Raw genomic sequence first — 27,947 nt, 5'->3', positions numbered from 1 at the left:
TGGGAAATTGTTAAATTTGGTTTGTTAATTAAGGATAAAAAGGTATCTTATGTATTAAATAATCTGTTGATTTTACTGAAATTTTACATACACTAATGTACATTTTTCAAAACTCCTCCACAATTATTGGATTTTAAAGAGGAATTTCTAATATATTTGGAGACACTGAGAGGAATGAAAAGTCCCAAAGCAATGTATTTGTACTCTTTATTGGAAGACTTAAATATATATATATATATATATATATATATATATAATAAATATATATATATATATATATATATATATATATATATATATATATATATATATATATATATATATATATAATAAATAAATATATATATATATATATATATATATAAAATCATACTCCCCTACTTTTATTTTCTTTATTTCTTCTTTGTCTTAACTCACTAATTGTTGTGTATAATATGATGGGACATTTGATTGTGATATCAGTCTTTGTTTGTTAATCTCTCAGTTATTGTTCAACAAGTACATGAATAAAAATAAAAGAAAAAGGAACCCAAACGAGGACGTATTTTGAAAACCTTTATTTTGAAATGTGCCACAGAAGCCGCCATGTTCTTATGAGCGCGCGCTTCACAGTTCACGCCGCAGCAGCACGAGCGCCATTACAGGTCCCGCAGTCATGCGCGCGTGAGGTAGAAGGCCGCGAGACGATTGATAAAGAATACATTGAGGCGAAATAGAGATAAATCGCGTTTCTACCGCACGGATTTAAATGTCTTTCGATTGACGTCCGCCATCATCAGATCGGAGCCATAATGACGTCCAGCACCAATGTGATCCAGGTGACGAACGTGTCGCCGAGCAGCACCGCGGAGCAGATGCGAACCCTGTTCGGCTTCATCGGAACCATCGACGAGCTCAAACTCTTTCCACCAGAGTGAGTAGAAATCTGTTCCAAATCACTCCGTGTTCAACACAGAGAACATTTTATACACGTATACGGCAGTTCGGTGTATAACAATTCCATAATGGTGTCTATTCAACCCGATTATGTGCAAAATATACATAAATATAGGCACAAACCAACACAGTTTAGCTCGATCTATTCTCTCTAGTGCAGATAAAGCGCACAAACTCCAACATTAATTCATCCGTTAAGTTTAACCAGTTAAACGGGTCATCGCTAGTTCATTTATCTCCACGTGTAAGCGTCAGGCCTCGTCGTAATGCTTTATATTGATTAAAACAGTAAAAGCAGACGCATATTTTACAGTTTTGATGCCGTTTTTGGTAGTGGCGCTTTATTGCATAAAGGAGCCGTGACGTCACGCACGTTTATCTGCGTCTGCGCGTCATTACGGACTTGCGGAAGCACGTTTCCGCCACATTGTCTTGCTTTGGTAAATGTTAGTTATAACAATGTAATGTCATATACAATTCGAAATTGTCATACTAATGAACCATAATGAAGTCGACAAAAAGTTGAAATTTACATACTGAGGAGCACTAGTTTCTCACAGAACTGCACTACTTTTTCGTTGTTTTTCAATGTAAGCGCGCTAGACGGACGTCTTTTTGCGCTAATTTATCGCGTTTTTTTGCCGTCTCGTGCATGAAATCGCGACTCAAGTTAAAAATAATAATTATAACGCGTTTCTAGACCATGATCTTTTAACCATAACGCGTTGTGTGAACAGGCCCTAACTCATAATCATGAAAAATTATGATTTATATTTATTTAATTATATTTGTATCTTAATGCGGTTGATATGGGCTTCCATAGACGTGTACACGCACTTAAAAAGTAATTTCTGTATAGTATAAATATCGGTAGCATGAATGAAATTCATTCGAACTACATCCGCCATTTTGTTACTGTCACATGACCTACCAGCGTCAGTTTGTCGCTTCACCACCATTCATAATAAATCCTCTCCTGTGGCCTCATGGGATAGAAAAGTGTCCATCGAATACACACTTCAGAATCTCACCGGAAGTAGTAAGTCGTCCGGGGGACTTTTAGCTGACCAGAGAAGTATTCAGTATCGGACGTCGACTCAGTACATGTTGATTTCACTGCTCCGGCAGGCAGAATGCAGGGTTCTCCAGTAGCTAACTTCTGTTCTGTGCTTTTGTTGTTTTTCACCCATCGAAAAACATCTGGCGTCATCATATCTGCAGCGAAGGTAGGACGCTGGTGGATCTGCTCTGAAGCCGGCAGATCTAAAACTGAGCCGGATCTTGGATCTTTATGACATGCCGTAGATGATGCTTTGCTCGAACATGATGAATGTTTCACTGCGGTGTTTGAAAAACTGCAGGAGGTGTGTGTGATCAAGTGTGTGTACATCTTGCAAAAGCATCTATATTTTCTTTCAGTGATTCTCCCTTGCCTGTGACTTCACGTGTATGTTTTGTAAAGTTCCACGAGCCGGAATCGGTCGGAGTTTCCCAGCATCTGACCAACACGGTCTTCGTGGACAGAGCGCTGATCGTCGTCCCCTTCGCAGAAGGTTTGTGCCGTTCATCTTCACTTTCAGACACGTGATCGATCCCTCCACAGTGTAGACGACGACGGCATTAGTGCAGAGAATCCCAGCGGCCGTCACTCAACGTAGATGTACAGTATGATCGTACACCGCCGCTCAAACGCTTGGGATCGGGACGATTTATTATGTTTCTGAAAGAGTTTCTGCTCACCAAGGCTGTTTACTTAATTGAAAATACAACAAAAAAAAAAAACGGTAATATTGTGAAATGTGTGAATATATATATAGTAAAGTGTAATTTATTCCTGTGATCAAAGCTGAATTTTCAGCATCATTACTCCAGTCTTCAGTGTAGGGCTGTAAACGATTAATCGCGATTAATCGAATCCAAAATAAAAGTTTGTTTACATTAATATATATATGTGTGTGTATTGTGTATAATTATTTTGTATATATAAATACACACGCATGTATGTATTTAAGATTTTTTTTAATATATATATAAAATAGTTCTATTTATATATAATATAAATTATATACAAATATATATGCAGTATATAAATGCAAATATTTCTCAAATATATGCGCGTGTGTCTGTGTATATATATATATATATATACACAATAATTATACACAACACACACATATATTATGTAAACACAAACTTTTATTTTGGATTCGATTAATCGCGATTAATCGTTTACATCCCTACTTCAGTGTCACATGATCCTTCAGAAATCACTATAATATGATGATTTGCTGCTCAAGAAACATTTATGATTATTATCAGTGTTGAAAACAAGATTATTTGATGAATAGAAGGTTCAAAAGAACGGCATTTATCTGAAATGTAAAGCTTTTGTAACATTTTACACTATCGTTCATAAGTTTAGAGTCAGTAAGAATTTTTTGGGGGGGAATATATAAAAGAAATCAATACTTTTATTCATCAAAGATTCAATAAATTCAATAAATCAAAAGTGACGGTAAAGACATTTATAATGTTACGAAAGATTCTATTTCAAATAAATACAGATTTTTTAACTTTTATATTCAAAGAATCCTGAAAAAAAATGTACACTACGGTTTTCAACATTGATGATAATAATAATTAATATTTTTTATCATCAAATCATCTCATTATAGGATAATGTGACATTGCATATTTAATGAGATTATGCCTGAAAAGGTTTTGGATTTTTTTTTATCATGTTAATTTAAAAAATCTTGTATAATGACTTGTTTGTTCTGTTTATATTATATTTGTGATTTTTGTAATTAAAATTTTGCCATGAAAATAGCTTTGAATGCTGACATGGCATTAAATATAATAATCTGAAGGATCATGTGACACTGAAGACTGGAGTAATGATGAAAAATTCAGCTTTGATCACAGGAATAAATTACACTTTACTATATATTCACATAGAGAACTGATGATCTACATTATAACAATATTTTGCTGTTTTACTGTATTTTTAATCAAATAAACGCAGCCTTGATGAGCAGATGAGACTTTCAGAAACATAATAAACCTCGCCGATCCCAAGCGTCTGAGTGGCGGTGTACATCTCAGAAATATCAATGAGATGGTTGGGAATGAATCCCCTGAATGGCAGGAGCTCATGTTTAACTCATTGCCTTTCCAGTTTAGTTTCATTTTTTTTGTTAAACTTTTCTCTTTGTCATTTGTGTGTGTGATTTTTATAGTGAACAAGGCAATTGCAGAGCCGGCAGATGTCTGAGTGTGACCCTGTAGACAAATAAAAGCGGCCAGCCCACGTGTTTCCCTGCTGTAAACTATAATCCTCTCTCTTGTGTCTGCACCTGAGTTCACTCGAGTTCACAGACAAAAAGATCGATCGCTCGATCCATTCATGCAAAGCACAAATGTTTAGGCTCAAAAATCCTTGTTGGTTTCTACATTTCTGATTGAACTGCATGCTAATCAGACACGAGATAATCTACGGTAAGACGAGATGTAGCGCATTTCTGCATGAGTGTTTTTGCACACATATATGCACACTATCAGATATGATGATAGGGCTTTCCTGTCCGTGTTGTGATATTAGTCCAACCTCCCTTTTTTTGAGTAAGAAACAGTCTGAGAATGTTCTTTTGTTCCTCTCCACATGACTGAAAAAGGCCTGAGACGCTTTTTAACGGTCGTTTCTGTTTTTTGTTGTTGTGTTTTCCAGTTCTTTTCCCTGGTTCTGCAAGTCCTGTAAACCAGGCCCAGCAGAAAATGCCACCCAACAGTTTTGTCTTCTGCAGCTTGTCCTGTTTCTCTCTCTCTCTCTCTCTCATCTCTCTCTCTCTCTCTCTCTCTCTCTCTGGTGTGTGTGTGTGTGTGTGTGTGTGTGTGTAAGTGATGATTGTATTGTTTGGAGTGAAATATGAATTTCAGAGGCGCTCGCCCAATGGACTCATGCACTCACTAGACATTCATTTGTCATTTAAATCTAGATATTATTCTCTTTTATTGTTTTTTAGCATTTGAGTCTGTAGTCGAGTTTAAACTGGGCTTTTGCTGGAAGACGTCTTTATTTTTTTATTTTTAATAAAGTTTCTCAATCAGCACACACATTAGACGAGTTTAGATGTGTTTCAAAAGGTAAAGGCAGTTCTAGCTCTCAAATAACCAGCAAAAGCCCCATAAACATGTTATTTGCATTAGTCATGGTAAGTCACACCATCAGTGGATTAATAAACTTGTCATTTGATGCTGACACCAAATCATAAACTCTGTTTTGTCTATCTTGATGTCTCTGTGTGCTTTATAGCGAAGCAGCCGACCTGAGTCGCTTGTTCATTATACAACTTATGAAACTTGAGAGCACATCCCAGTGGAGATCCGGCTGTGCTTGCTTACATTTGGTTCATGACTTAAAAAATCAAGTTCAGGTGATAACATCTTGGCAGTGTGTCTAGTGTCATTTCCTTTTTTGTAGTATTGTGCACTTCATGCTTTTGTTAAGGGACCTCATGTGTTAGCTTCCTCTGACAAAGCGAGTACTGATGTAAGTGCAAATATAGACTTGGAAAAAAAAGGGGTCTGTTTGTTTGTGTGTGTGTGTGTGGTGCGAGAGCCGTGGCGTGGGCTAACTGTGGTGTTTCTGTCCTGCAGGAGTGATTCCTGACGAGTCCAAGGCTCTGTCACTGCTCGCTCCAGCCAATGCCGTCGCAGGATTACTGCCAGGAGGCGGACTCCTCCCGACGCCCAATCCCGTCACATCTGTGAGTGTCAATTACTGTGACGATACTGATATCGTGAATATTCCCTTTTCATTTCCATTCACACTTCATCCATTAATACTAACTTCTATTCTATATCTATTATCTTTATAAAAATAAAGATTAATCTGGGAAGGATCACTTTGCATATTGTTAGCTTCACTGCTTCTATTGTTCTCACTTGTAAGTCACTTTGGATAAAAGCGTCTGCTATATGAATTGTAAATGTACTGAACTCAAGATATGATATTGCGATACTCAAACATATGGTGAAAGGTTAACAAAAAAATTAACTGTAAATTTAAGGCGAGACACTACAGGTGAATAGGGTACATTTTTACTGAGCAGATATCACTATGAAACTTTCCCAGTTGATCTACATTAAGATGAGAAAAAAATGTATTACAAGTTTTCTGTAGTTTAATGTTTAAATATGCAAATTAGGCCGTATCTTATTGAATATGCGCTAATTTGCATATATTTTAAATCTGAGAATTGGTTAAAAATAATTTTTTCATTGTGTTCACATTAGATGGGGGAAAAAAGTACAGAGGGATGTATGGATATCTACTTATGTTATCCTGTAAATCAGAATATACTGTCAGTAGCCTTAAAAAATATATTTTCGCCATGTTTTTTGGAATAAATGTTATATAAATCAGGCTAGGAATAATATATTTACAAATCCCCCTGTAAACGTCTTCATAATATAACTAGGCACAAGACTGGAAGGTTTGGTGTGTATCGGTGCGACTGAAGTGGAGATTTCAGACTTGGAGAATGAGAGAAAAGTCATTTTGAGAAAACGGGCTTTAAAGATTTATCATCAGCCAATGAGATTGCGCATTCAGCCCTTTTACTTTCACGATTGGTTGCTGATAAAAAGGAAATTACCATATTTGATCTGACAGCATTGTACAGGAGAGAGAGAGCTTTCTAACGGTGTGTGTGAGACGGTGCAGACAGAGATCACGGATCATGATGATTTATAACGCCAACTTTTGATGAATTTATGAGAAATCTACAGACACAGTTAGTAAAATAAAGACCTAAATGTGTATTTCTGACTTTTTTTTCAACACACATCTGAAAGATGTTATTGAAGACAAATCTCAAAATTGACCAGTAAAAATAAAACGATGTTATTGCCTGCCGTGTCTCGCCTTAAAATTCTAGTTTGTTAGTAAATGATAGGCTTGGACTTGGTGCTGTAAACCCCTCTTTGAACTATTATGTTTTGTCTGTTGTCAGATTGGTGGTGTTTCTCTTGGCGGTCTTGGAGGGCCGAACATGGACCCCATGGCAGCTCTGGCAATGGCGGCGCCCAATATAAACCCTCAGGTTTGACATCTCTCAGCTCCTCCAACTACAGCCCTGTTCAACAGAAGCGTTTGTGCACCAGACATGCTTCACTCTTTCACTAATCTTCGTGTTTTTCTTCTTAGACTTTATCGGCTGAGCAGCTTATGAAGCTTATGGCATCCATAGACCCCAAGTAAGTCCATCAATATCATCTAGGGTCGTATGAAATCAGATTTCTTTCATTCTGGTTTATTTTCCTCCCGGTTTCACCGATAAGGCTTAAGCTAGTCCCAGACTTTCAAGTTTCACGGTTGAAACTTGCACTAATATATCCTAAAATATATCAGTGTCACTGTTTTGTCTTAAGATGAACACAAGTGTTGTTTATAAAAGCTGCTTAAATGTCCTAATTAAGGATTAATCTAAGCCCTGTCTGTGAAACCAGTCCTTAATTAGTTTTATTTTAATGGTTGGATTAAATTTTAGTCATTTAAAAAGCATGTCCAAATAATTTAAATCCTGAAACGGACTACAGAATATTTTTATCTCAATTTCTTCAAGTGAAACCAAACTTTTATTTTGGCGGGTTGTACCGGAGAGCTGTGTTTGTGTATCTGCCGATAGTTTGAAGAAGTGACTCAGAGCTTTATGATGTTCATGTGCTCGTATATTAAGACTCAGATGAGCATCATACAGACTTGAGTTTGTGTAGTAGAGCACAACATGCAGTCTTAAGTATTCACACACTAGTCCATATTACAATTTGATTGAGTATACAATCCTGCATTTGATTTTATTCATCCAAAATTTGCCAATTTCCATGAAATTGTGCTTTATACCCCATAATACCCTGGATTCTGTGATTCCCGTCCACATTTTCTCCACCTCAGTAATCATGCAGGGTGTCATACGTGGGGTCTTAAAGTATTACTTTGATAGATACATTTAGAGAAAATGAAGTCCCTTAAAAGGTCTCAAATGCCATTTTCCAGGGTATTAAATTTTGTATCAGCTTTTCATTATGTAGGCTATATTTGTCCAAAGAGGTTGTATGCTGAATTTTGCCTGAATTTAATCATTGCGTATGCGAATAGTGGGATTCTGTGTAGTTTAGTTTCTGGAATCCCGCTAGATAAACCTAGCATTGGGTTAGTCACTTAATGAATTATCTTGTGCTTCGTTCCCACCCTTCTGAATTGTTGCATTGATAAGATTATCACAAAGTTGTGCTATCTTACAATCAATCTATAGTAAATATAAGTTTATGTAAATGTAAAGTTGCCGATGTAACCGGTTAAAACTTTACGTGGCAAGAGTATTAAAGTTCTTAAAATATATTAAATTTAACTCCATGATTCCTGTATATACCTTGTAATAGGGCTCTACTCGTCTAATTGACTCCGCCCCCTTTAGATACTGTTGCTATGTCCGACAAGCCACGCCTCTCTCACGCCACACTTGTTCTCACAGTGAAAAACACATCGCGGAGCAGAGAGGACACTGACAGACACAGACCAGCTTACTTTAGATATGAAACGGTCTCAACTTAAAAATGTGGTCCTTTTTTAAAGAAATTAAACAATAAATACTGTTGTGGCTCTTAAATGTGACTGATCGCTGTAGAGCCTCAGTTAAATAAAGTTAGCTCGTGAACCGATCATCTCTTCCTTCTAGTTCATATATAGCATCAAATAAACATGAAGGAATATTTTAACTGCGGAAAGACATCAGTACATTCCGTTATTCAAGTTCAAATCCTCCCATAATAATCTACTAACTCTCCTGACTGCTTTGTCGGACAAAAATGGCGGATTATGATTGGTCAGATTGCCTGTCAATCAAACTCCCTGCGAAGGGTTAATGGAGGTTCATTGTGTTCTCATCAGTAACTCACTGTGATTGCAGGCTGAACCCTCTCGCCGCTGGGCTGAACCTGACCCCGGGCCTGAAGGCGGACGCCTCCAATAAAGAGATCGAAGAAGCCATGAAGAGAGTGAGAGAGGCACAATCTCTGATCTCCGCCGCCATCGAGCCTGGAAGTGAGTGGACAGACACTACAGCAAATCCATATACAGTCAAACACACATTTACTCACTCACGTTATCACCGTTTATTCGCTATAGTTTATAAAATGGTGATAAAATATGAGCAGAACGTTGATATTTGACAGGTTTTGTCTATCTTCTGTTAGACTGTCACACATGAATTGAATATCTGTCAGCTGATAAATGTAACTACACAATTAGATAATACCAGTTTAGCTCAACCAGTGACCAAGCAATGCTTCATTGTGTTCAGTGTGTGTGTAAAAAGAGCATTAGCAATTACAGACAAAACACTGAAGAAAACATTATCAGCTCAAAGTGTCCCAATCATTTCTGGGCCCAGATTTTAATAAATGTCACTGGTAGTCTCTGTATGAAGAGTTATTGGGTATAATGTCACGAATTACTTTATTTTGCTCTCCTCACTTACAGAAATGAACTATAGTGTCCTGCACACACTAGTGAAAACCTATAAAATGGTGTCTGTATAAAATGTATTAGTTTTACATGAGGGCGCTGTGCTAAAGAGTTCGCTTCTTCAGGTAAAAAGGATGATAAACGCAAGCGCTCGAGATCCAGGTCCAGATCCCGGCGCAGGAGGTCCAGGTCCCGCTCCAGACACAGGTTCGTGAAGACGCTTTAATCGTCAATTTAAGCTGATATTCCTATCCAGTCCTGGGCTAATCTGAATCCCATGTGTTGTGACCGCAGGCGCTCTAAGAGTCATTCTAGACGGAGGTCTCGCTCCCGGAGCAGGAGGAGGTCAAAGAGCCCGAGGAGGAGGAGGACGGATTCCCGCGATCGCAGCAGACGCTCCAGGTCCAGGTGAGTTCGCCATCACTAGGGCTGCGTCTCAGTTCGCCTACTTATACTGCGCCATAAAAGTATTTACTCTTTTTGTGAAGAGGAAGTGCATAGTAGACAAGCTTTGGGACATACTTAATCTACGTCCTAAAAGCATTTACTTAATTTGAATCGACCACATTTAAAAAGCGATTAATCGGAAAATCTATTTTTTTTGCGCAGCCCTAAGTTGTCAAACTTCTGGTTTCTCAGGGTTTAGTGGTGCGATGCTAGTGGTCCGTTTCCTCACAGATGTTTGTTTTGTTTTTGATGTAGAGATCGGAGGAAGGAGGAAAAGATCCGAAAGCGTTCAAAAACTCCACCGAAAAGCTACAGCAGCGCCAGACGGTCCCGCAGCACCAGCCGGTGAGTGTACAGCCCTATCACATTATGATTTTTTTAATTTATTTTTTTATTCTGTTTTAAGTTAAATTTTAGTAATCAAAAAGCCCCAGTTTTGATTCATCCAAAAATCATTTAAAATTTCATTTTTATTTATTGGAATCTGCATTTTCACATTGCGGATAAAAGGCCCGTTGAGTTTATTCAACCTTTTTTCACAAGTACATCTTGTGAGACTAAGGGTACGTTTACACTACAACGATGTGCTAAAGTTAGGGCTAGTTTTTCCTTTTCTGCATACAGATGATAATGTTGTCAATACGATCCCCACTCATACAGGTCCATGAAAACGACTAAAAACCGGGATCTTACAAGGTATTTAATATACTCAATACTTAGGTAATAATTACCCTTGAAAACAGCCATTTGTATGAAGTACTTAAAGTGCTTGAATTATTCATAGAAAATGTATCTTTTCACCCAAAATTAAAGATGCAGTCCGTCTGATATAGTTATTTCCCATGGCTATGAGTGTGATATTGCTCTTATAAATATTCAAGTATGATACAGCTTTTATTCTTTAAGGCAATCATGTATTAATGTGAGAAAAACAGTTTGAGTAAGGAAAGCGATATCCATGTCATAGTGTCCTTCAGTGGTTAGTTACCGCAGTCACTGCATCTGCTGCACTTTATCTGTACCATTTTGGTTTATTTTTATCCATTTACCTTTTTTAGAATTTATAAGATATTGTTGGATAAATGAGATCTCTGATTGTAGTGTTGAAAGTCCTGGAATTTGATTTTACAGTATCTGTCCGAATGCTGTATTCTGCTGCCAAGCCACTAGATGGCAATGTCAGTTTGTAAAGAAATATTACACGCATATAGACTGAACACGCATGTGCATGACACATTTGCGTTTTTGTAGTTTACTTTATAATTTAAATAAATAAAAATGCACTTTTGAAATCTGTTATGTAAATGAGTAGCCAAAACGCATAATGTGTTGAAGTGCAGAAATGATTGTGGTCTACACCCGGTCAGAGCTGCTCTTGATCCCGCAAATGTTTCTCTCTCCAGCAAACGGCACAGGAGAAGTCGCAGCGTGACTCGATCACCTAAGAAGTCTCGATCTCCCAAGAGAAAACTGTCCCGCTCCCCGTCTCCTCGCAGGTAATAACATTAAATTCACGTTTTTGTGTAGCGCTTTTCACAATACACCATTTCAAAGCAGCTTTACAGAAAATGCATGAGTCCATATTACAATTTAGAGTGATCTGTTATCAGTCAAGTCTCCTTCATTTATATAGCGCTCCTAACAATATAGATTGTTTCAAAGTAGCTTTACAGTAGCCGTGTTTCCGTTACCCTTCAAATTGCGAATTGAAAGTACGCCCAGTGGAAACACGTAAATTTTGCAAAAACTCTCATTTATCGCAAAAATAAATGAGGTTTTCAGGCGATTCGAAAAATAAATATTTAGCAAAACTGCAATGGAAACAGTTTTTGCACATTTACAGTCACCTGACGTAGAGGACGCGGTGTGTTTGGACAGAAGACGAGACTCAGTTCTTTATTAAACTCATAAAAGACAAAATAATTCCAGGAATACTGGATTATAAACCTCACAGATACGCCACAATCAAGACCTCGAAGCAGAACTGAGTTCACAACATATGAGCCGCTCACAGTATAAGAGTCTTTCCTCGCCATTAATGATTGGATAACACACACACACACGTCTCCTTCCGTTAATAATAATGGCCAGTGCGGTGACTGGATATATATAAACCTACAACATCTGTCACCATGATGTTTGGAATGATTATCACGTGAGGAAAAAATTTAGTCTCATAAAATCGATTAATGGACACGCCACCATTTCGCAATCGTTTATTGTCGACATTTAGAAAACAATCGTGAAAGTTTTGTGCAAATCTGTAATGGAAACGCGCCTACTGGTAAGAAGAAATTACAGTAACAGTGTTCAGGCTTTACAGCAGCTCTAGAATAAATTATTGTCCAGCTAAAGCTAGTTTTGATTCACTACCGTCGCAAAGATAATTAGAGTTTTTAAGAATAATTTAATGCAGTCAGATACAATGAGCTCATTGAAGTAATGAATACTTGTTTGATAACAAGTGATTGACATTTAGAAAATATAGCATTGAGTATAAAAATATTAGCATTAATACACAAATACACACACTCTCTCCTTTCTCAGACCCGCTTTAACCCCAAAACTGCATGTTTCTCTCAGACACAAGAAAGAGAAAAAGAAGGATAAAGAGCGCGAGCGAGACCGCGACAGGAAAGACGATCGGGAAAGGACTCGTGAAAAAAGGGAACGTTCCACCAGCAAGAAGAGCAAAGACAAGGACAAGGACCGGGACAGGAAGTCTGACAGTGAGAAGGGAGATGTGAAGGTACGACTCGTGTTCGTCAGCCGTGACGTCTTCCTGTTGTAGAAACCGTTTCTATTTCTGCGGCGTCACGGCTTCAGCAACATATGACCATTATAACCTCATTATATGCTGATTATATGCTGTATTTCATGTTCAAAGAATTGGCAACACTTTACAATAAGGGTCATTAATGTATTAATTAACATTAACAAATGTTTTGCTCTTTTTTTTTTTAGTTCCAGTTTTTATTAATCTTTGTTAATGTTAGTTAATATAAATCCAGCTGTTCATGTTAGTTCACAGTGCATTAACTAATGTTTGGTTTTAATAATGTATTAGTACATTTTGAAATGAATAAATGCTAAAGTATTGTTCATTCTTAGTTCATGTTAACTAATGAACCTTATTGTAAAGTGTTACCAAAGAATTTCATGAGTTTAATGATCATTTTGTGATATTTATAGCCATACACCTGTCATTTCATGTTTTTACTGATCAGATATCTGACTTGTTAAAACGGTTTCGTTTACACTTGCCCACATAAGTGTCTCCGCAAACCGGATATAAATCCGATCTCCCACGCTATATGCAAATTTAACGAAGTTTACGTCAGCGAAAGCAACAGATATGAGCTGTTTTTTGTTTTTTTATCATCAGCTAAATTCAATAGGAGAGAGAGCGGCATCAGCACCGGTAAGAACATTTAGTCTCACTACTTTTAATGAAGAAGATGATTGTGTTTTAAGCGTCTGCGACTGCTTTCTGTTTTATTTGCGCCATTTTGCGCGTTGGCTTGCTAAAGAGATGATCTGCAGCGATGCGTGTTGCGATAGCGCCATATGTCCTATAGCCTATAACAAGCTCACGTGTTTGTTTTCTAACATTTTGTGAGGAGTAAAATTTACATGTGTGACCCTGGAGCACAAACCCAGTCTGGAGCCGCACGGGTATATCTGTGGCAATAGCCAACAACACACTGTACGGGTCAAAATTATCCATTTTTCTTTTATGCCAAAAATCATGAGGATATTAAGATCATGTTCCATGAAGATATTTAGTAAATGTCCTACCGTAAATATATAAAACATGTATTTTTGTGAGTGAATGCAGCACAATCGTGAACATAAATGCACAACTTTAAAGGAGATTTCTCAATGTTTACATTTTTTTGCTCCTCAGATTCCAGATTTTCAAATATTGTCTTATCATAACAAACCACACATCACTGGAAAGCTTATTTATTCAGCTTTATGTGACTTATAAATCAAAATATCTGAAAACTGACCCATGTGACTGGTTTTGTGGTCCGGCGTCACTTATGTGGTTTTTAACAACCAGATGCGTTTACACTTGTGCAGTTTGGTCTGGAGCGTGTCTCAGATCTCCTGATGTGGTTTGAGCGATCGGATTTAATTCCGTCTCAAAAGTGTTTCGGAGGGCGTTTACACCTGGTCTCTTCACGATCGGCTGGCTATCAGATCTGAGAACGCATGAAGTGACCAGGTGTAAACGGGCCCTAAAAGCAACAATGGATAATTCACCTCAGATCTTGAAAATAAATGATAGGAAATTAGGTATTCTATATTAAATTGTTTGTCACTGTGTATTTTTAAAGTTAAAATGGTGTAATATGTATGAATATTAAAAAACTTATCTTTTTAATGCGAGTGCATTTGCATAGTAACTCCGCCCACATGCTGTTCTGATTGGCTGTGATTTTTGATTGTCTTATTTGGTATAGACAAATTGCTTATCGCTGGAATCTTGCCACATGACATCTGATTAGGACTGTCAAATTCTATTATGTTATCTAATTTTGGTGATCAAAGATGAGTTAAGGGATAAAATTTACTATTTAAATGTTTATTCCTTTAGAGAAATTTATTCATGACTTAAAATATCTTGAATGTAACTCGACACCCTTCCCTCATTTAGAATACATGATTCTATGAATATGCAAATGAGCCCCACCTCCACTCACTCAGTCTGCTCAGAGATCCACTGGTTGACGATCACACGTTGATCTGATTGGTTACAAGGTAGTTTGTGACGTCAGAAACACCAGCGATTTCAAACCGTGTTTTTGAGACTGCAGTTTTAAGGAGAAAATACTCAGCAATGGTGTTGATTTATGAATTTGATGTACATGGTGTGTCCTAAAGCATATTAAAAACATAACCTAGGCGTATAGAAGCCGGACGTATAAGTTTGCAGATTCTACCCAACCTAAAAAGCTATATGACGAGGCATATTAAAATGCAGATGAATATCGTAGATGCGTTTTACAGTGCAAGGCTTGTTGCAACTCTTTCCATTGTCGATTGCAATACCGGTTTCAACCACTAGTTGTCAACATTACATTCTGCCCCTTTAAAACTGCTTCTGAATTCTGTATACCGCAGGTGACCAGGGATTACGATGAGGAAGAGCAGGGCTACGATAGCGAGCATGAAGAAGAGCGCGAGAGGAACTCAGACGCCGCTTCATCGCCGCAGGTCAAAGAGCCTCAAGCAGACAGTGCCGATGACGCGGGTCGCGGCGAATCGGACGGAAACAGCGAAGACCAGCGAGACGAAGACATGGACATGAGCGACTGAAACAGCCCTTTCCCACTGATCAGTGTTTGAGATGTATTGTTAAATAGAGTTTAGATGGAGGAAAGCTCATCCTAGATCAGTCTAAAAACTTTCCTCTCTGAACTCGCTCATTCCTTTTTGGTTTTTTTAAAACTCTGCATCCTCAGAATCTGCTGTATTTACTGGTACATGCTCGTCTTAAAATGTTCTCTCCGATTTTAGAGCTGTTTCTTTTCCTCATGGCTGATGTGGAACGGTGTTATACTGTAAATTTAGTGTAGAAATCGATTTCTCCCTGAAAAATGCCATTCGCTGTGTCTGTTTGCAGTTTCTATTTAAAGCAATTACCCTCTGATTAAAAGTGCTTGGATAACATTGTCAAGCAGTGTTTTTCTTTTTTTTCTTTTAATGATATTGCATTCGTTTTTTTATAGTTAGCCTCAGTTAGGTGGAAGATGTTTGTCTTTTTAAAGTTGCAGAACGTTTGTGAAACCATGTAAACTGGATTACTTTCTCTCGCAGGCCATTCAACAGTCCAGCTGTCTGCAGCGATGTGTTTATCTGTAGTGAACACACCGTCATCATAGACTGTAGTTTGCTAAGAAACTGATTTATCTGTACGGTTTGCAATGTTACAAAAATAAAACTTCATATAAAATTCTTGGCTCGTATTTTCTCCATTGCTAGGGATGTTAAGAAGAAATAATACACTCACCTTTGAGTCTGAAGCCCGTTGTATCAAATGTTTTGAAGGTCTTTAGTCTGCTTTCAATATGTCAAGTCAAGAGTTCAACATTTTTGCGGTAATTGAATTCAAATATTCATGCGCGAGGACTACAATCTAATGGCGCGAAATTCTGAGGTAATACTTTCCACGCATTATATGAACGTAATAACACAAGACTAGTTTAGTCAATGCAGAAACTTAAAGCTACCTATATTTAAAATAATTTAACCATAATGGAAGTCAAAAGTAACTTGACTCAAAGCTAAGAGACACCTTTTAACATTACCTGAAAATGTCATTTTCCTACGAAAGAAAAGTCCAATACAATATAACATTCGGCACAGCAGAACCGTATTAAAGGAATATTTATACTTGAGAATAAATTTATACAGATAATTATTCTCTGAGGCGTACGAGTCGAATAAGCAGCGGTCTAAACGGCATTCACGTAAACTCGTGGAATATCTTCCCGCTGAACGCCGCGATTGACCAATCAGAATCAAGTATTCCAGCAAGCCGCTGATATTTGTTTCTAGAACTACGTTGAGAATTTTTATTTAACCAGTTGCTATAACCGCATTAAATTTACTTCAGCTAATTTCTAAAACGACAATTACTTTTAAGAACAAATAAACGTGGATACTTAAGTGACCTAATTAAATTTTAATTGAGTAGCATTTAGACACAGTATACCCATAGTTTACAATTCTTTGTACCTTTTTTCACCTGGGTTAGATGTTTACATCTTTAAAATAAATACAGAAAACACCACCCCTCATGAGTTTCAATATCATCTAAGTCATCGATATCTTGCTAATAAAACAGTTTGACCAAAACAAGTCCTCACAAGAGATTGATACGTGGACATTTTATTAATTACAATTTGTCATGTAAAAGTCCAGCAGGTTCATACAAGATTCCTGGTGTACATCAAGGAGTTCAATGCATCTGGGAGAAAATGTGAGTGCTGAAGACATAAAGCAAATCTAAAAACAAAGAAAACAAACACAGGGAAAGAAGCTGGTATTAAAAATAAAAAAGGAATACAGCAAAACACAAGAGTTTTCCACACTAGCCAGTAGTGGGTCATGGAAGTGTTGCAGCTCGTTTACATTCTGAGGAGGAAAAAACAAAACAAGAAACATAAAAATAATTTTTCCGATGGGATTTTGCTGGTGCAAACATGACGGGATTTCCTTTCCCTCGGCACACAGCAAAAACATATAAAACACTCCAGTAAGATGTTGTTGCCGTATCACCAAACGTCTCTGGAAACGTCACTAATATCTCAATAAACATACTCGTCAGTTATACATGTCAATTATACTACATTGGAAAACATTTTTAAATTTTAATTATTTACATCCATCTATCAAGGTGAAAAAGTGAAACCAAACCGACGGGATGCAGCGGCTGAAGGTTTCCCGTCCATCGAAACGTTCCTGCTACATTTACATCCGGCTCAAAAACACTAGTTATTATTAGGATGTGAGAAAGCAAAGAAAACACCGTGAGGGAGAAAGTGACAAGCCCATTTCCCATAATGCAACACAAAGGACAAGCTGGTATTTACACTGTAGAAATGACATCTACATTGTATTCGGTGACACAATTCAAATCATGTACACACACACACACACCTTCCGCTTCTTTCCTAAATATACACGTTTCCTTTAAGTGAAGTATACAAGTTTGTAACAGTTGTACAAAGATATATATATATGAAAACGCGGCGTATGTAATAATTTATAATGCCATATTTCCTGCCAGTTACAGTGATGTGAAGTGTTTCTAGCGTATCGTAATGTCCTGAGCTCCTGAGTCTCAGTTTGATCATGTAGTGCAGCTGCGAACGAGGAACCCGTTTTCTTTCAGCACGATCCCTTTGTGTCCGTGTTACAAGTGTTTTCTACATGAAGCTCGTCGGTCTCCCTCTGCAAACGTCTCGGGAGGTGGGAGAGGCGGGGGGGACGGGGTAAGTTGGGTCAGCTCAGAGGTCTGGGAAGCGGCTGGGATCCTCTTTGTATTCGCTGGGAATCGTGAAAATGGACTCGTCAAACTCGTCGTAACGGAACTCCTGAAAGGTCACGGTGGCGGTGATGGTGGGGAAAACCGGGATGTCTGCGGGCGGGAATCACATCATCATCATCATCATCATCACATGATCATCATCATCACCGTAACATAACGCAGTCATGTTCACAATGTGTTGGAATTAGTGCTGTCAACTCGATTAATCACGATTGGACAACTTTGGAATTTTGGTGATCCACTTCAAATGTTGAATCCTGTATATAAATTTCCCAACTTTTATGTTAGATCCGATTAATCGAGTTGACATCACTAATTCCAACACGACTGCGTTATGTGGTGGTGGTGAAGATGTGTTAGAATTAGTGCTGTCAACTCGATTAATCGCGATTAATCATGATTGGACAACTTTGGTTTACTTTTTTTATCCACTTCAAATGTTGAATCCTGTATATAAATTTCCCAACTTTTATGTTAGATGCGATTAATCGAGTTGACAGCACTAATCCCAACACATTGTGAACATGACTGCGTTATGTGGTGGTGGTGATGTGTTAGAATTAGTGCTGTCAACTCGATTAATCGCATCTAACATAAAAGTTGGGAAATTTATATACAGGATTCAACATTTGAAGTGGATAAAAAAAGTTCATCAAAGTTGTCCTACGACAAGAACGGGTATTGTTCAAAATTCATGTATAACTTTGATGAAAGGTTTTGATCATCTTCAAATGTTGAATACTGTATATATATATATTAGTGCTGTCAACGTATTAACGCATGCAATTAATTTTTGTCTAATTTCATTTATAAAAAGATGCCATTAAATAAGTATTTAAAATATACTGTTTTATGTTGTCTCTATATTAATTTGGAGATTAACTATGAAATTATCACATTATAAAATATATTAAAAACGTATAAAAACCTACAAGTTGCGCTTAAATCGCGATTAATCACAGAAAAACTTTGTGATTAATCTAGTAAAAAAAAATATATATATATATAGATTGAAAGAACTAATATATATCTGGACAATAACTTTATTCTAGATCTGCTGTAAAGACTAAACACTCTCTGTTACTGTAATATCCTGTTATCACTGTAAAGCTGCTGTGAAACTATATTGTTAAAGCTCTCTATAGAGTAAGGAGACTTGTCTTGACATCGCCGTTCAAAAGTTTTGGATCGGTAAGATTTTTAATGTTTTTAAAAGAAGTCTCTTCTGCTCATCAATACTGCATTTATTTGATTCAAAAAAAAAAAAAAGTAATATGGTGAAAAATTATTACAATTTAAATTAAATGTTTTCTATTTGAACATATTTTAATATGTAATTTATTCCTGTGATCAAAGCTGAATATTCAGCTTCATTACTCCAGTCTTCAGTGTCACATGATCCTTCAGAAATCACTTTAATATGATGATTGATAATCATAAATGCTTCTTGAGCAGCAAATCATCAGTGTTGAAAACAATTATTTCCCAGGATTCTTTGATGAATACAAAGTTCAAAAGAACAGCATTTATCTGAAATATAAGCTTTTGTAACATTAAACACTACCGTTCATAAGTTAGTGGTCAGTTATGTTTTTATTTTATTTTTTGGGAAAGAAATTAATACTTAACTTCATCGAGGAAACATTAAATTGATCAAAAGTGACAGTAAAGACATTTATAATGTTACAAAAGAATACAGTAAATGTGTCCGTTTACCTAATTTGACAGGAAATCCAGGCGGGAGTTTCATCTGAACAAATTCTCTGAGTTTATTAAAGTGCTTGAAGGGTGCGATGACCTCCAAAACATTTAACAGCCTGTAAAACAAGTCGCATGAGATGACATCATCAGTAAACATGAGTCTCGGGAAGGGGAGAGCGCGGGACACTTACGACTCGATGCCCAGAGGAAAGTCCTGACTCATGGCCACCGTCGCCTTGAAGTTCTTCTTGCTCTCTTTACACACGAGCTCTCGGCCCAGATGAGGAGCCCTGAAGACACAGAACATCTCTAAACTGTAATGTGGACTCGTGTGTGTGTGTGTGTGTGTGTGTGTATTGTGAAAAGCGTTATACATGTGACCCTGGATCACAGCACCAGTCTGGAGCCGCACGGGTATATCTGTGGCAATATCAACTATACATTGTACGGATCAAAATTATCCATTTTTCTTTTATGCCAAAAATCATGAGGATATTAAAGGGCATATTGCAGGTTTTTTTTTTTTTCAGAATTAATATATAACCTTGTATGAAAATACCATATGAAGAGTAAATGCATGATTAAAAATTGTTTTGCCAGACATAAGGGCACAAATTTAGTAGAAAACGTGACAGTTTCCTTGACCGTGTTGAAAAAGCGCTTTTTTTTCACCACCGCGTCATATTACGTCAGAATGGGGAGTCGTTTGCCGGCGCTGCGTTCGCTCAGTGCAGAATAGGCTGGTATTATGTTGAAGCGGTCGTGATTCAGTGTGTTTTCGGTGGTTATTGTATTTCAATTAATAATTATCGTGATAAATGACTGTGAATTATGGCCTGTCAGGACATCGAGTCCACAGGTTTCCGAACAAGAAAAAGGATGGTGCTTTCTTCCGTGTTTGTGTGCGTTTTGTGCAGGGTAAGAGATGGGACTTCGCTTCTGCGTCTGCTTTGAAAAACGCGGTAGTGTGTAGCGTTCACTATAGACTGCATGATTATAATCCCGGCGATATGATGAGTTAACGTTACGTTATATGATGACGGCGATATGTGCACACTGTCCCGGCTCCTTCATCGGGTCGCCCGGTCCGCCGTCAGCATGTGGGTCGGCCACCGGTGGGAAACATGACGCTCACGGATCCGTCAGAGATCACTTATTGTACATTTGTTTTACAAAATGTGCCTTGTCTTAATTTAATTCATTAACGTATCCTCCATAAACTTGTAATGTCTTGCAAGTCTGCAGCCGACACTTATTATTATTATAATATAATATAATGTTCATTTTCAATCTGTACTCCGAATTTTAATGTTTGTGTTGGCTGTTTCTACATATAAAAATTTTATACAGTAAGAAAGTTGTGATTGTGATTATTTTTTTATTCATTATCACCAAGTGGGGCCATTCAAAACCTTTATAATGTCCCTCTTTCTCTGGAAACTGTCTCCTAATTGCTGACATTTAGGCTACAATTTCCTCAGAGTCCGAACTGTCATTGCGATCCATTGCTTTCCTATTGTTTACTTTGACCGCGCTCCCCCATGCTACGTCAGTTCCGGTTTGGCGGTTTTCAAATGCGGAAGTAAAATTTTCTCACAAAAACGACTCCAGAAGCCTAAATAGCGTTTTATAAGTATATGTTTATATTTAAATCTAGTTCCTACATTATTGTTCTATACATTGGCGCACTGGGTACTCTAACCTGCAATATGCCCTTTAAGATCATGTTCCATGAAGATATTTAGTAAATGTCCTACTGTAAATATATAAAACATGTATTTTTGTGAGTGAATGCAGCACAATCGTGAACATAAATGCACAACTTTAAAAGAGATTTTCTCAATGTTTACATTTTTTTGCTCCTCAGATTCCAGATTTACAATAGTTGTGTCTCGACCAAATATTGTCCTATCCTAACAAACCACACATCAGTGGAGAGATTATTTATTCAGCTTTATGTGATTTATAAATCTAAATTTCATAAAATTGACCCATGTGACTGGTTTTGTGGTCCAAGGTCCCATATAAACAGTTAAACTAACAGTAGGACTAACAATATGCAGGTGCTATGACCCTTCACAGTTTAATATAACGCAATTTAGAAACCAGCTTTAAAAACGCTCATATCTGACGTACTTTCCCGTCTCAGCGGTGATGTATTCCTCCCAGGAGATCGTGTTCGGAGACGGAGCGGTCAGCGACTGACGCCTCGTCGGCTGTCAGGACACAGAGAGAGAGATGCCGTTATTAAACATACTTTAAAGGGATAGTTCACTTTGAAATTAATTTTTGATATGTTTTATCTTACCTCAAGGGCATCCAAGATGTAGGTGTCTTTTTTTCCACAGTATTTTCAATTTTGATATTTTTAGGTCAAACCGTTCTTGTCTGACAGTCATATCATGCAGGTCTATGGTCACCTCCTCACACAGAGAAGTCCAAATTAAACATGATTTAATGACTCGTAAATGTAAGTACACATTGATGGCCTAAGACACGAAACGAGCGGTTTGTGTGAGAAAACGAACAGTAACGAAAACGCATTAAAGACATTCGTTCCAATGAACTGCCGTAGCCAAGGCGACATTCTAGTGTATACATCTATGCACCAGTCTGCGTACATGTCACACACCAGGAAGCGCCCGCGCCCTCAGATCGCCTGGACGTGGCTGTGTTACAAGAGGTAAAAACGATATAAATACTGTTAGTTTTCTCACACAAACGGCTCGTTTCGTGTCTTAGGCCATCAATGTGTACTTACATTTACGAGTCATTAAATCATGTTTAATTTGGACTTCTCTGTGTGAGGTGGACCCCATAGACCTGCATGATATGACTGTCAGACAAGAACGGTTTGACCTAAAAATATCAAAATTGAAAATACTGTGGAAACAAAGACACCTACATCTTGGATGCCCTTGAGGTAAGATAAAACATATCAAAAATGAATTTCAAAGTGAACTATCCCTTTAAAGAGGGTCAATTACACCGTGTCCTAACCACACGCGATGCGATGAGATCCAGAGAGAGAGAGAGAGAGAGAGTGTGTGTCACCTCGAAGTTCTGCTCGATGAGATTCCCTCCTTTGCTGAAGCTCTCCATGATGGCCTTGTTCCTCAGGATGTCCTCCTCGCTCAAGTGCTCGCGCCTCTTCCTGGACTCCAGAACCAGACCGTTGACCATGTAGAAGTCAGCCAAGAAGTTCCCAACGCGCTCCTATGGGAACAAGGAGCTTTCAGAAGCCATCCAAAGACCCGGAGAGAACAGGGATGGGCGGGGCCACCTGTCACTCACATGAGATCAGCAAACCACAACCATCCAATCAATTCCCGTGGACACAATTAAGCCCCGCCCACATGTGTTCTTGTTCCAGAAGCGTTTCTCTCGAATATACACTGCCGTTCTAAAGTTTAGGATCAGTAAGATTTTTAATGTTTTTAAAAGAAGTCTCTTCTGCTCAGCAAGGCTGCATTTATTTGGTAAAAACAAAAAACAGTAAAATTGTGCAATATTATTATAATGTAGATCATCAGTTCTCTATGTGAATATATAGTAAAGTGTAATTTATTCCTGTGATCAAAGCTGAATTTATCATCATTACTCCAGTCTTCAGTGTCACATGATCCTTCAGAAATCAGGATAATATGATGATCTGATGCTCAAGAAACATTTATGATTATCATCAGTGTTGAAAACAGAAAACTATTTTTTTAAATGTTTAAAAACACAAAAAATCGTACCGATCCCAAACGTTTGAACGGCGGTGTACGTCACAATAGCAAAGAAAAGACGAGTGCAACTTCCTCTTCATGCCGACTTTACATCACACACATATCTCATACTTGGATATTGGTCACACTGACCGTTTTGTCCTCTCGGAAGAGCCAGCCGGTCTGCGCGCGGGAGAAAGTGATGGATTTGGTGGAAAGCGTTGCAGAGTAAATGTCGCTGCTCATGAGGATATCCACTTCTTCCTCCGTCTCCATCTCAGACTCCTGACACACACACACACACACACACACACACACACACACACACACACACACGTTACTAGGACTGTACCAGGATTTGAAATTAACTTTTTCACTCACTAGCCAAATTGGCTACTAAATTTTTAAGTTACCGACCATTCAGAACTTCTACTAGCCAAAAATAATAATAATTAACCATATATATATATATTAGGGCTGTCAAAAGATTAATCGTGATTAATCACATCCAAAATAAAAGTTTGTGTTTACATAATATATGTGTGTGTGTACTGTGTAGAATTATTATGTATAAATACACACACATTCATATAGATATTTAAGGAATAATTGCATTTATATACTGTATATACATTTATATAATATATAAATATTTTATATATAAATATAACCAATTTTTCTTAAATATATACATGATTGTGTGTGTTTTTATATATATAAATAATTATACACAGTACACACACACATATTATGTAAACACAAACTTTTATTTTGGATGCGATTAATCTTTTGACAGCCCTAATATATATATATAAATGTTTGGATTTCATATTCAAACTAAATTCAAGTTTACAGAGTTTTAGTGTCAGTTCTACATTAAACTACTGTATATAATGTTAAATATAATGTATAATAATGCATATTTGTGGGTCTGATAATGCCGAATGTCTGATGTTACCAGTAAAGAGTGGCCTACATTATTTTAAATATATCTAGTCAGTGACAGCATATTAATCTACAATAATTAAGTATTTTCAGCTTCAGAATCATGAATATTGTTGTTCTGGAGTCTCTATTGTCCTGTGTTGGGTTTCCAGTACAAGTCCAATCCTGGTCATTTACACACACGATGTAACACCAAATTTAGCATTTTAATCAACAGTTCATTTTTTGTTTATAAAATCAAAACTCCATTATGTCTATGAGTATTGCAATAATATCATATCGTGAGTTCAGTATCGTGATATGTATCGAATCGTGACATGAGGGCATCGTTACACCGCTACACGTCACACACACAGCGCAGTGGTGACGAAGGACGCACCTCGTGATGAATCCGCTGGTAAACCTTCTGCTCGTTGTCTAGAACCACGAAGGACTCGGAGGGAGCGGCGTCTCCACAGAAGATGAAGCTCAGGTCTCCTCGCTGACACTTCATATCCGTGAAATCGATCAGTGTAGTGTCCAAACTACAGCACAAACACACACACACTCACATTTCTGATCATAACACAACACAAACGTAAACAAACTCTACAGAGTTACTTCACTATAATTCTGTGACAGAAACAATTACTAAATACACCCTCGTTGCAGGATTAGTTCACTTCAGAATTAAAATTTCCTGATAATTTACTCTCCGCACGTCATCCGAGATGTTCATGCGTTTCTCTCTTCAGTGGAACAGAAATGCAGGTTTGTGAGGAACACACTCCAGATGTTCTCCATATAGTGTCTTCAATGGTCCAGCGGGTCGAAGGTCCAGATGTGAGTTTCAGCTTCAAAGTCTCTCACGATCCAGCCGAGGAATAAGAGTCTCATCTAGACAAACCAGTGGCCATTTTATATAGAAATACACATTATATACTTTATAACCACAGATGCTGGTCTTGCACTCGCTGTGATGCGCCACACATTACATCATCAGGTTGAAAGGTCAAGCGTGATGTAGGCGGAAGTACCGACCCAGTGTTTACAAAGCCAATGTGCAAAGAGTCAAACACTTTATAAATAAATAAATAAATAAAAGGTAAAACAATGATGTCGGACGATTTTGAAGTTGGAGGAGAAAATAAGAATGAGTTTCGTCCTACTCTACATTTCTGACCCGGAACACGCGTGACCTTTCATCACAGAGCTAGTGGAAGACCAGCGGTTAAAAGTATATAAATGTGGATTTAGTTATAAAATGGCCGCTGGTTTGTCTAGATAAGACTCTTAAGGTGCGTTCACACTACAAGCGACACGTTACCATTGAGTTCAATGGGGAGCGGACGTTTTCCGGCGACACACGATCATGACCGTTGGCGACCTGATGGGGCGTGTCCGGCAACGCGACAAAGTTGAGATCTGTTTAACTTTATGCAAATGAAGAGCGACTTTCGAGAGCGACAACCAATAGGAGTGAAGTCAGTGGAGCGTGTGATCATCCGTCACTCTCTGACAGAGGCCAGCTGAACGAGAAGCTAATATTAGCCGTCAGAAACTGTGCTGTAAGCTGTGATGTATCTCCGTGTGCATACAGTGGTGTTCACAGCGCTGACTCAGAGCCGGACTGGTGTCCTGAACACATATAGACGGTATTTGCCCGTTTGCTGCAGTTAAATACCCGCGATGGCTAAAAGCACTCACAGTTTCTCGTTCATCTTCAATATTATGCATGTTACACTGATTACATTTATATTTAGAACTTTCCTTCCAAAATGTTTGTTTGTAGTGGCAAGAAAACGGATTTGTTGTCGACAACATGGAGGAACATCCGTGAGTGTCACTCACAAACATTACTAGGCAACCAGTAGCGGGAACGCCCACTAGCGACCGCACCGCCAGCCACTGGCGACCAGCAGCGACAAAGCTTGTAGTGTGAACGCAGCTTAAGTCCTCGGCTGGATCGTGAGAGACTTTGAAGCTGAAACTCACATCTGGACCTTCGACCCGCTGGACCATTGAAGTCACTATACGGAGAACATCTGGAGTGTGTTCCTCACAAACCTGCATTTCTGTTCCACTGAAGAAAGACAGACATGAACATCTTGGATGACGTGCGGGAGAGTATATTATTCTGAAGTGAACCGCTCCTTTAGCCAGCTGCAGATTAACAAACTCATCTGGAGCCGACAGGAGATGACGACACGTACCGGATGTTGATTCCCTGTTTGTAGATCTTGCAGGCGTCTGAGGGCAAGATCCGTGACAGTAAAGGCACTGAGGAACAGAACATGAACAACTTTTACACACATCTGCAGCAAAATATATAATCACCATGTAATGCCACAGAATACAAAACATGGACTGAGCAGATTCACAACATTTCGTTGAAAACAGAGAGAGAGCCTCAGCAAACCTAAACCGGACCAGAGCAAACTTCTCCCCAGAAAAACAAAAACACATTTATATGGCAATTCATCACATTTCCAAGTTAAAATTCTTGAAGTTATGAGATATCAGGGTTGTTATTGTTAACTAAAACTTAAACTAAAACCATAAAATATGTTTTAAAATATAAAAATAAAATATTAGTATATTAACGATACTAAAATAAAAGTAACTGCACCTTGCTGTATTTTCTGGACTAAATGCTGTATTTTAAATTTTTCATTTATTATTATTTATTACGTTATATAATATTATTATATTAATAGATAATTGATATAAAATACATATACACACACACACATATATATAGGGCTGTGAAATGATTAATTGCATCCAAAATAAAAGTCTGTTTACATAATATGTGTGTGTGTACTGTGTATAATTATTGATTGATAGATATAAAATATTTCTATAATATTTATACACAGTACACACATATATAATGCAAACACAACTTTTATTTTGGATGCAATTAATCATTTCACACCCCTAATATATATATATATATATAATGTATTACAATAATGATAATCTGAGTATTAAAAACTCTTAATTATCATAAGAAATCTTCAATATCCTCATGCAGAGGTAGAGCTTCATCAGGACCGCAGTGACAGTGTCTGTCCAGCAGGGGGAGTGTCAGTGTTGAGTCCACGCCCACAGAGATGACATCATCACCGCACACACACACACACACACGCGCACGCACGCTGAGCTCCGTCCTGTGGCTCATCACACACACAATCGACTAACAGCCTCGCGATAAAGAGCGACTCTAATGACTGAAGCACACACGAACGCACAGATCCTCATTAATCCACTCACCCCAGCTCTGGAAGTCCCAGTGGAGCTCCAGATAAAAGTCTCCGAGCTGCAGAACAACAGACGTCACTCAGTTAGAGGAAGAGTGACCGCTTGATGAATGATGTGCACAAACACAACACAGCGAAGCATCGGGTGTATGTGGAGTCACACACACACACACACACACACACAAACTAGCACGTCAGATTATCAGTCTCTGATGATGACGAGTGTCACATGTGTCATTAGGATGAGTTTTGGTGTGTGTGTGTGTGTGTGTGTGTGTGTGTGTGTGTGTGTGTGTGTGTGTGTGTGTGTGTGTGTGTGTGCACCTCTTTCAGGGCCTTCAGGAGACGAGGTCTCTTATCCTCCACGGTCTCTCTCG

At 38.0% G+C, this 27,947-nt stretch overlaps 2 protein-coding genes across 5 annotated transcripts in view; one reads left to right on the top strand and one right to left on the bottom strand.

Moving 5' to 3' along the window:
* The first annotated feature begins 535 nt into the window (after positions 1 to 535).
* Positions 536 to 15,871, top strand: srsf11 (serine and arginine rich splicing factor 11). Of its 4 annotated transcripts, XM_079597781.1 has the most exons (14): positions 536 to 913; positions 2,356 to 2,489; positions 5,593 to 5,702; positions 6,951 to 7,040; positions 7,145 to 7,194; positions 8,907 to 9,040; positions 9,589 to 9,670; positions 9,758 to 9,871; positions 10,166 to 10,255; positions 10,571 to 10,606; positions 11,314 to 11,406; positions 12,494 to 12,659; positions 13,296 to 13,331; positions 15,041 to 15,871. In XM_079597781.1, exons 1-14 carry the CDS (start codon positions 792 to 794, stop codon positions 15,233 to 15,235), a joined length of 1,452 nt encoding a protein of 483 aa, XP_079453907.1. In that variant the 5' UTR covers positions 536 to 791; the 3' UTR covers positions 15,236 to 15,871. The 4 variants fall into 4 exon arrangements, with proteins under 4 accessions (XP_079453907.1, XP_079453908.1, XP_079453909.1 ...); XM_079597782.1 differs by lacking the exon at positions 13,296 to 13,331; XM_079597783.1 differs by lacking the exon at positions 10,571 to 10,606 and having other exon boundaries at positions 611 to 913.
* Positions 15,872 to 16,794: 923 nt separating this feature from the next.
* ankrd13c (ankyrin repeat domain 13C) overlaps positions 16,795 to 27,947 on the bottom strand; it is a 20,105-nt gene continuing 8,952 nt past the window's right edge. Inside the window, exons 4-13 of the mRNA XM_079597323.1 lie at positions 27,895 to 27,947; positions 27,584 to 27,629; positions 26,521 to 26,587; positions 24,708 to 24,852; positions 23,537 to 23,668; positions 22,728 to 22,889; positions 21,810 to 21,889; positions 19,865 to 19,963; positions 19,689 to 19,789; positions 16,795 to 18,062 (exon numbers count right to left, since the gene is read on the bottom strand). The exon at positions 27,895 to 27,947 is cut by the window's right edge and continues 33 nt beyond it. Coding sequence (XP_079453449.1) covers positions 17,932 to 18,062; positions 19,689 to 19,789; positions 19,865 to 19,963; positions 21,810 to 21,889; positions 22,728 to 22,889; positions 23,537 to 23,668; positions 24,708 to 24,852; positions 26,521 to 26,587; positions 27,584 to 27,629; positions 27,895 to 27,947 — 1,016 coding nt within the window. The 3' untranslated portion in view covers positions 16,795 to 17,931. The remainder of the gene's footprint in view (positions 18,063 to 19,688; positions 19,790 to 19,864; positions 19,964 to 21,809; positions 21,890 to 22,727; positions 22,890 to 23,536; positions 23,669 to 24,707; positions 24,853 to 26,520; positions 26,588 to 27,583; positions 27,630 to 27,894) is intronic.

This window comes from Phoxinus phoxinus, assembly GCF_949152265.1.
Source record: "Phoxinus phoxinus genome assembly, chromosome: 22".
Classification (NCBI taxonomy): Eukaryota; Metazoa; Chordata; class Actinopteri; order Cypriniformes; family Leuciscidae; genus Phoxinus; species Phoxinus phoxinus.
The sequence above is the reverse complement of the archived record's forward strand: the minus strand, read 5'-3'. Positions and strand labels throughout refer to the sequence as shown.

What these genes read in the sequence shown, in the direction of transcription:
- srsf11 (XM_079597781.1), top strand. Translation starts at nt 792, where the DNA reads ATGACGTCCAGCACCAATGTGATCCAGGTGACGAACGTGTCGCCGAGC. An exon ending in CGCCGCCATCGAGCCTGGAA is followed by an intron (nt 9,041 to 9,588) that starts GTGAGTGGACAG and finishes TCGCTTCTTCAG; the next exon opens with GTAAAAAGGATGATAAACGC. An exon ending in AGAGAGCGGCATCAGCACCG is followed by an intron (nt 13,332 to 15,040) that starts GTAAGAACATTT and finishes TGTATACCGCAG; the next exon opens with GTGACCAGGGATTACGATGA.